General features: G+C 51.8%; 1 protein-coding gene across 1 annotated transcript in view; it reads left to right on the plus strand.

Moving 5' to 3' along the window:
- Positions 1-9,358, plus strand: part of CNGB1 (cyclic nucleotide gated channel beta 1) — an 82,741-nt gene that overhangs the window by 57,735 nt on the left and 15,648 nt on the right. The window contains exons 28-30 of the mRNA XM_008068043.1: positions 6,456-6,597; positions 7,525-7,684; positions 9,247-9,344. Coding sequence (XP_008066234.1) covers positions 6,456-6,597; positions 7,525-7,684; positions 9,247-9,344 — 400 coding nt within the window. The remainder of the gene's footprint in view (positions 1-6,455; positions 6,598-7,524; positions 7,685-9,246; positions 9,345-9,358) is intronic.

A 9,358-nucleotide genomic window follows, 5' to 3' on the forward strand; every position in this document is an offset into this window, starting at 1 on the left:
CACTGCCTTCCAGCCTGGGTGACAGAGTGAGACTCCAACTCAAAAAAAAAAAACAAAAAAAAACACGTTATTGAAATTAATTTCACCTATTGCTTGTTACTGTTTAAAAAAAACATGGCTAGCCAAGCGTGATGGCTTGCACCCTTGGTCCCAGCTGCTCAGAAGTTTGAGGTTAGCCTGGGCAACACAGTGAGATCCCTATCTCTTAATTAAAAAAAAAATTTAATAAAAAATTAGTTTAAAAAATTATACTCCAGAAAAGAAAAAAAAAATTGGGCTGCTAGAAAATTTAAAATTACATATGTGCATCACATCATATTTTTGTGGGCTAGCATTGCTCTAGGCAATGAGGACCCAGCAAAGCTTTCTTTTTTGTTGTTCTTTGATATGTATATATGGACATATATATGTATGTGATGTCACATAGATATTTTTTCTGATTATAAAAGAAATATCAGGGCATATTCTCCTCTACTATTTTTTATTCTAAGATATGGTTAATTGTTAATGTATATGACACATCATTGAGTCAATTCAGCCTTTTAGGCAAAAAATTACATTAAATGTACACATGAGTTGTAAGACATATTTCAATCTTAGAAATGTTCAAATGTGAAAAAAATAGGTCTGCCAACAAGAAAGTAAGTAATAAAATATTTTCTCATTATTAACTTAAAAACCATAACATTGGCCAGGCACAGTGGCTCATTTCCAGCATTTTGGAAGGCTGAGGCAAGAGGATTGCTTGAGCCCAGGAGTTGGAGACCAGCCTGGGCAACATAGCAAGACCTCATCTCTACAAAAGATCAACAAATTAGCCAGGCGTGGTGGTGTGTGCCTATAGTCCCAGCTATTCAGGAGGCTGAGGCAGAAGGATTGCCTGAGCCCAGGAGGTTGAAGTTGCAGTGAGCCATGACCATACTACTGTGCTCCATCCTGGGTGACAGAGTGAGACCCCAACTCAAAAAAAACCCCAAAAAACTAAAAACCAGCCACTATGCAGACAGACAGACCAACCATCCTCATCACTGGCCCCATGAGGTGTTTCTAATTTTTCGCCACGACACATAAGACTGCCGAGAACATCTCTGTGTGGAAATCCTTGGTCTCTGCCTGGTGGCTTACTCATAATAAATTCAAACAAGTGGGATGGCAAGGCCAAGAGTATGAACATTTTAAAATTATTTTAATGAATAGACTTCATTTTTTAGATCGATTTGAGGTTACATAAAAGCCCATTGGAAAATAGCGGGGGGGTGCCAAAAAAATGTATATACATTTTAAGTATGATGTTTGCTCCAAAAATGGCGTTAATCAAATGAATGCTAGCATTACCATGTGACAAGCAGGATCATCAAAGAAAATGGCAGAAGCTTGGGTGAGTGAACATCATACTACTCATTGCTACTGTGATGTAAAAGTAATACATAGATAACATCTCTTAAAATGTGTATACAGACTGGGCTTGGTGGCTCAGTCTGTAATCCCAGCACTTTGGGAAGCCAAGGTGAGTGGACTGCCTGAGCCTGCGGGGTTAACACTAGCCTGGGCAACTTGGCGAGACCTCATCTCTACAATATATCAAAAATTAGCAGGGCATGGTAGTGCACACCTGTAGTTTAGCTACTTGGAAGGATGAGGCAGAAGGATCCCTGGAGCCCAATGCTGGGGTAGCCAGGAGTGTGCCACTGCACTCCAGCCTGGGCGACAGAGACTCCAAGTCAAAAAAAAATGTGTATATATATATATGCCTCGTTTTTAGGTCTGGATGGTTGAAGGCAACCCCACATCCACTCTCTCCCCTGGCCTGTCAAGACCTTAAGCAGGAGAGTGATGGGAGGGAGGGCATCGAAGAAAGAAAGGTTACCCTCAGGCTGCGGGGGGGTGGGGGGGCTGGGAGGAGAGGCAGGAAACAGACAACCAGTGGGGGACATGGTAGGTCGGAAAGCAGCAAACCCCTCAATGTGAGGCTTGGAGGGAGGGAAGCCCATGGGGTCAGAACACAACTTGAGAGACTCAAACCTGCCGATTCCACCAGAAGTCAAAAGGCGACTTCAAGGTGACTCGGAGCTGCCACGTCTCTTTTGTGAGACCCAGTTTCCTCACCTGCAAAATGGAGCTGAAAATGGGCCGCCTACCCCTAAGGGTAGCTGTAAGGGGCAGATGCCTCTGACTTGCCGCCCCGTGGCAGGCTTCAGCGGGTGCTAGGTCGGCCATGGTGACGAGGAGGAGGGCGAGGGAAGGGCCCCGCAGCGAGTTGGCTGTTCACCTCAGGTAGGCTCTGCCTCACCCTGGACTATGCCCACTAGTGATGCGAAATACTCACAGTCCAGCTGCCGGCCCCGTATCCACTCCAAGCATGCTTCCAGGGACGTGAGGACAGGTGGGTCACTCCTCCAAAGTGGCTTCTTCATAGAGTGGTTTTTTGTTTAGAACATCCCCGTCCCAGGACGGATGCCACCACAGCCATGGCTATCACCTTTGCCATGGGCCCGTGGCCTGAGTGGGGGGCACACCTTTATAGAAATGCCCAGAGTCGAGGGCAGTCAGGTAGGCAGGAGGAGCATCCCGACAGCCATGGGGGGTGGAGTGTGTTGGGGATGGGGCCAGGCCTAACTCTCCCACATCCCCAGGGACCCCACTCCCTATTCCCCTCAGCTGAACCTATCCACAATCCCGCTCCTGAGTCCGTGACTAGACCCTTCATTCATTCACTCATTCATTTATTCACATAACCCCTCAAAAGGGGCAGAGAGGTGACTTGAAGGCCCCTTCTATGCAGAGGGGAGAACACAAATTCTGCATCTAATCTAGCTCTGTGACCTTGGGTAAGGCCCTTGCTCTTTCAGAGACTCAGCATTCTCATCTGCACAATGGGGGTAGTACTGCAATCAGATTTCTCACAAGGAATATTAAATAATAAACTAGTATGTGTCGCATGTCCAACTTGTGCTCAGAGAGGCATCAGTGACCCCACTTCCTGGTATTGGCTATTGTTATGGAGATGCCAGCACACCAGGAAAAGAATTCATAACTGAGGGAATAGGGATTTAAGGGGTTCACAAACCCCCTGGATATTGGAGTTAAATTCTGAGAATGTGTTGAGGCTTCTGCCCCAATAAACTAAGAATTCTGCCAGGTATGATGACTCACTTTGGGAGGCTGAGGCAGGAAGACCACTTAAGTCCAGGAGTTCAAGACCAGCCTGGGCAACATAGCGAGACCTTGTCTGTACTAAAAGTAAAAAAATAAAAAGTAAAAAGATTAGCCAGGTGTGTTGGCATGTGCCTACAGTGGCAGCTATTCAGAAGGCTTAGGAGGAAGGATTGCCTGAGCTCAGAAGGACGAGGCTGTGGTGTGCCGTGATCATGCCACTGCACTCCAGCCTGGGCAGCAGTGTAAAACGCCAACTCAAAAAAAAAGTTCTGCTCCCTGGGGTTAAACCTGGCACATCTGTCCCTGGGCAGCCCTGGGAGGGGGGCAAGCAGGGGATGGGAGTACAGGGGACTCTGGGACCCTCTTCTGCAGGGCTCTCTGCAGAGGGGCTCTAGCTGCCCAGCAGGGGGCACTCTTTCTGGCAACAGCAACCTTGTCCACGTCCTGCAGGATAACCCCAATATGGACAAAATACAAGTGGGGAAGCCCGACAGCATAAATCATGGCACAGTTTAAAAAGCAGCCATGGTGCTGGCTTCCATGTCCTGCCAGCCTGGGCCTGGAGGGTCCCCAAAGAGACGGTAGCATGGAGGAGAACCTTAAGATGTGCCATGCCAACGGGAGATTCCTCCAACCAGGGTTTGGGGAAAGCCGGAGCTTGGTGGACATGGCTTCTGTGCCCTCCCTCGGTTGGTGGCCAGCGGCGCTGCTAAATTTAGGCTGCTTCGCGCGCCCTCTGGTGGTCAGAACCGATATGACGTGGGCTTGATGGCCGGGCCTGTCTTGTGTTGTCCTGAAAAGTCCAGGCAACAGGTGATGCATGGATGAGCAGGTGAGGGGGGGCCAAAACCCAGCCCAAGGCCTCGCAATTCGTCAGAGGCAGGCTCCCATCAAACTTCCAAGCAACCTCTGCTTCCTCCTCCCAGTACTCATTGCATGTCCCTTGTCCTCACTGGACGGCAGGTTCTTGAGGACATGGGAGAGCTTATCCTTTCCCCTCTGCAGCTCATGGCAGGCACCAGCGATTGGCAGGTTTTGACAGCTGATCTGCCGAGAGCCCATCACATGCCAGACGCTCTTCTAGCATCTCATTCCAACCTCACGGTTGCCTGTAAAGGATGTTTGAGTGCCATTCCATTGTATGGAAAAGGAAACAGGCTTGAGATATTGAGTAATTTGTCCAAGTTATGCAGCTAGAAAGTGGCCCGGCCCAGGCAGGCTGGCTGCAGATATGGAGCCCGGGAAGGCACAGGAAAGCTGGCTGGAAATGCCCTGTCTCCAGGCTCTGAGGACGCTGGGGAAGGTTCAGCCTGAAGGTGTACACAGGTGTCTGGGGGATTCTTACTGCCTTGTAATAATTAGACAAACTCAGTTTTAGGACATTTTGAGCTGCTCTACCCAAGACTGGGTAATATATAAAGAACAGAAACTGGGCCAGGTGTGGTGGCTTACGCCTATAATCCCAGCACTTTGGGAGGCCGCGGTGAGAGGATTTCCTGAGCCCACGAGTTCAAGACCAGCCTGGGCAACTTGGCGAGACCTCATCACTACAATAAATTAAAAAAAAAAAATTAGCCAGGCATGGTGGTGCATACCTGTAGTTCCAGCTACTTGAAAGGCTGAGGCAGAAGGATCTCCTGAGCCCAGCAGATCAAGGCTGTGGTGGCTGTGAGTGTGCCACTGCACTCCAACCTGGGGGACAGAGTGAGACTCCAACAAAAAAAAGAACAGAAAGAACAGAAACTTACTTGTCACCATTCTGGAAGCTGGGAAATCTAAGACCAAGGTGCAGCATCCAGTGAGGGCTGCTCTTTGCTTCCAGGATGGAACCTTGAATGCCACGGCATCCTCCAGGGGCAAGGAACACTCCTTCCATCCAGCCCTTTTACAAGGCACTGATCTGCTGATGAGGCAGATCCCTTATAACCTAAACAGCACCCTCATTGTCGCATTGGGAGTTAATCTTCCAACACCTGAATTTGGGGGATACATTCAGACTGTGGCATTTGGGGAATTTCCCCTGCCTGTTACCACGTGGTAGGGTCCCATCACCCATACTTCCCCTCCTGAAGGTTCCCAGCCTGAGTTGGGGGTTACTGATGGTGGCTGACCGCTCAGAGGAGCAGACAGTGTCCTGGGTTCTAGTCCCAGTCCTGGGACTTGCCAGCTGGTGGCCATCGGTGTTCCTTTTCCTTTGGGAGCTTCAGTTTCACACCCTGGAACATGGATGGGTGACGGGGAGGTCAGAAAAGGCGGCCCTCAAGATGTCTTCCAGATGGGATGTGGCTCTTGCTTTCCATGAACCAGCCTGACAGGGGACAACAGAGGAAAGGACTGTGGAAATTGAAGGACACTGAGGCAGTCCTGTCATCAGGAGCTGCAAGCCCTGTCTGTCCTCCTGCTAACTACCTGGAAATCTGGAGCCTCAGCTTCCATGTCCATGTAAATAGGAATGATAACATGTCCCTGCAGGGTCGGGCAAGAGCCATGACCAAACCAGGCAGCGTTTGTGAACCTGCTCTGTGAACCTCAGTGTGCCCTGTACATACGAAGGTGGTTTTCTTGCACTGGTTTATTTTGAGTTGGGGTCTCACCCTGCCACCCAGGGTGGAGTACAGTGGCACAATCACGGCTTCCCACAGCCTCGATCTCTGGGTTCAGGCAGGCCTTCCGCTTCAGCCTCCTGAGTAGCTGGAACTATTGACAAATACCAAGTCCGGCTAATGTTTTTTCTTTTTTCTTTTTTTTTTTTTTTTGAGTTGGAGTCTCACTCTGCCGCCCATATAGGAGCACAGTGACAGGCTCCCAGCCACTGCGGCCTGACCTGCTGAGCTCAAGCGATCCTGCCACCTCAGCCTTCCAAGTAGCTAGAACCACAGGCGCATGGTCACCACACCCAGCGAATTTTTTGATTTATTGTAGAGACAAGGTCTCGCCAAGTTGCCCAAGCTGGTCTTGAACTCCTGAGCTCAGGCAATCCTCTTGCCTCTACCTCTCAAAGTGCTGGGAGTACAGGTGTGAGCCACCATGCCCAGCTGATTTTTTTTTTTTTTTTTTTTGGTATTGAGATGGGCCCAGGCTGGTCTTGAATTCCTGTGTTCAAGTGATCCTCCCACCCTGGCCTCCCAAAGTGCTGGGATTACAGGTGTGAGCCACCCCGCCCAGCCTCGCATTTATGAACTGTAAAGGATTTCTCTCTTCCACACAATAGACATCCATCAGGGGCATCTGAACAGGCCATGTGGGGTTGGAAGAGCAGGGCTGTGATGACCGAGTTGCCCATTCTCCTCTCTCCCCAGTTACATTCGTTGTTACTACTTTGCGGTGAAGACCCTCATCACGATTGGCGGGCTGCCTGACCCCAGGACGCTCTTTGAAATCATCTTCCAGCTGCTGAACTACTTCACGGGCGTCTTCGCTTTCTCTGTGATGATTGGACAGGTCGCTGGGGCAGCAGCCTGGCTTCCCAGCCACTTGACCACAAGGCCCCCTCCCACTGCCGCCGGCCATGTCACCGTCCATGCTGGTTCCTTCTGGACTATGTCCAGGAAAGAGCACTGGACCAAGAGTCAGGAGCATGTGGGGCCCTGCAGGGGGAGAGGGTGGTGGAGATCTAGGTCCCATCCCCTCTCTGAGACCCTTCCCATTTGGCATGTCATTTTCTTTGGGATATCGAGGCTGACTGGTTTCCTGCAGAGGCCGAGGATTTGGACTGTTCTCTTTGAGAGAAACCCAGGTGTTTCTGGCTTGCTGGGGCAACATCTTCTATTCCAGCCTGAGGGGACAGTCAGGGGTCCTCAGAGTCACCTTCAAAGGGCCCTACACTGAGGCACTGGACCCTGTGTGCCTGTTTCCTCCAGCATGGCTAGGCGGCTGCTGCCACCTAGGGGCCCCATGGTACCAGAATCAGCCCAGCCCAGCAAGGCATTCCCTCCTCGTGTGGTCCCAGGGACCTGAGGCTACCCAAGGGGCCAGCAGCCTGGCCTCCCTCTGCCCATGTCCACGCTGAGGCAGAACGTCCCCGCCAGCAGAGCCTCCTCTGTGGGTGGACATCTGTCCTCTCTCTCCAGCCTCTATCACAAGCACATGCCCTGCTCTGTGTAAAGTGACCTCTCCCAGCCACTGCCTTACTAGACTCTGGTGTGGCCATGTGCTCATTGAGTTATGGCCCTGAGCATGTCTCCTGGCTTTGGCCCCCTTCCTTACCTTGGGGAGGCGAATTTCCTCTTTTTTTCCTCTATCTCTAATTTACTTTTTAAATAAACTATATTTTCCCATCTAAAAAAAAAAAAGTGACCTCTCCCAACCCGCTGACCAGCCGCCCTCTGACCTGGCGGCTTCCTTGACCTCCCCAACCATCTCCCGCAGATGCGAGACGTGGTGGGGGCCGCCACCGCGGGACAGACCTACTATCGCAGCTGCATGGACAGCACGGTGAAGTACATGAACTTCTACAAGATCCCCAAGTCCGTGCAGAACCGCGTCAAGACCTGGTACGACTACACTTGGCAGTCGCAAGGCATGCTGGGTAAGACTGGCCACACCCTGGCGGCCACTGGTTCCCACGGCCAGCCCTTGTTGCCCGCTGCCCTGCTTCTGGGCCCCTCCTTCGTGTCTCTGGGGCCCCAATGTTTACACGGGAGGGGACTGGAGAAGCCTGTGAGGTGCCTCAGGCCGGGCCATCAAGAGATGCCTGGAGACTTGGGGGGCTTGCCATTTGGGTGTCCACCCCTCTCACTTCACCCACCCTGAAATGTATCCCCATCAGGCTGGGTGCAGTGGCTCACGCTTGTAATCTCAGCACTCTGGGCGGCCGAGGCGGGAGGATGGCGTGAGCCCAGGAGTTTGAGACCAGCCTAGGTAACATAGGGAGACCCCATCTCTACAAAAATAAAAATAAAACCATTAGTTAGAGGTGGTGGCACCCGCCTGTAGTCCCAGCTACTCGGGAGACTGAGGCGGGAGGATCGCCTGAGCCCAGGAGGTCGGGCTGAGGTCAGCGGTGATTATGCCACTGCACTCCCACCTGGGTGAGAGAGCGAGATCATGACTCAAAAAAAAAAAAAAAAGCATCCTCATTGAAGATCAAAGTACAGTTGAGGTCAGGAAAAAAGACTCCCTCCCTTCCTCCTTCTCACTTCTCTCTGTCCTTTGTTTCTCTCATGGGCACTGCAGGTGCCATGGTGAGTCCAGCAGACTATCTCTCAGGGGTCTTACAGAGACCCCTGCTCTCCTGGACCCGCACAGCCTGAACGAGGTCCTGACTCCACCGTCCCCGAGCTGTGTGGCTGGGGCAAGCCATGCCCTTTCCCGCCTATAAAGGAGGATTGTAGTTTCAGGCACCTCTTGGGTTGCTAGGAGGATTTAGCAAAAACACTGTAAAAAAAGTCCCTGGAGTAAGTGCTTGAAAGACTTTAGTTCTTGATAAAGTTGTTCTTATTGTGTGAGTGAGGAAAACAGATGGCCAACGATTGCAGTCAAAGGTGTGACAGGCTAGGCGTGGAGGTGCATGCCTGTAATCCCAACATTTTGGAAGACCAAGGAGGGCGGTTCGCTGGAACCCCCGAGCTCAAGACCAGTCTGGGCAACATAGTGAGACCTTGTCTCTGCAAGAAAGTAAAAAAATGAATCAGGTGCAGTGACATACACCCAGCTTCATGGCAGGCCGAGACAGGAGGATCTCTTGAGCCCAGGAAGTTGAGGTCCAGGGGTCAGATTCCGTCACTGCCAGACTGAGCCAGATTCTGCCACCGTCCTCCGACAGTGCGACCCCTGACTCAAAAAAAAAAAAAAAAAAAATGCCATAAGCGCTACAGTACAGGACCTAACACGCTAGCTGGGTGGGAGATGTTGAAGGAAGGCATCCCGGAGGAGGTGACATTAGCGCTGGGGTCCGAAGAGCGAGCAGGAGTTGGCCAGGGAAGTGCGGCGTGTGGGGAGCCGAGGCGGCTGTTACTGGCCAAGGCCCGGGGGTGAGAGCGGGCGCTGTCGGGACCCAGAGGGCTTCCGTGTGGCGGCGCCTGGCGTGCCCGGGGGAGCCAGCGCGGGGGGACTGGGCCCGCCTCTGACCCTCCCGGGTGGCGTCCACAGACGAGTCGGAGCTGATGGTGCAGCTTCCGGACAAGATGCGGCTGGACCTCGCCATCGACGTGAACTACAGCATCGTGAGCAAAGTGGCGCTCTTCCAGGTAGGGCCCGGGCC

The sequence above is a fragment of the Carlito syrichta genome, unplaced genomic scaffold (genome assembly GCF_000164805.1).
Source record: "Carlito syrichta isolate Samal-C Ts95f unplaced genomic scaffold, Tarsius_syrichta-2.0.1 Scaffold309854, whole genome shotgun sequence".
Classification (NCBI taxonomy): Eukaryota; Metazoa; Chordata; class Mammalia; order Primates; family Tarsiidae; genus Carlito; species Carlito syrichta.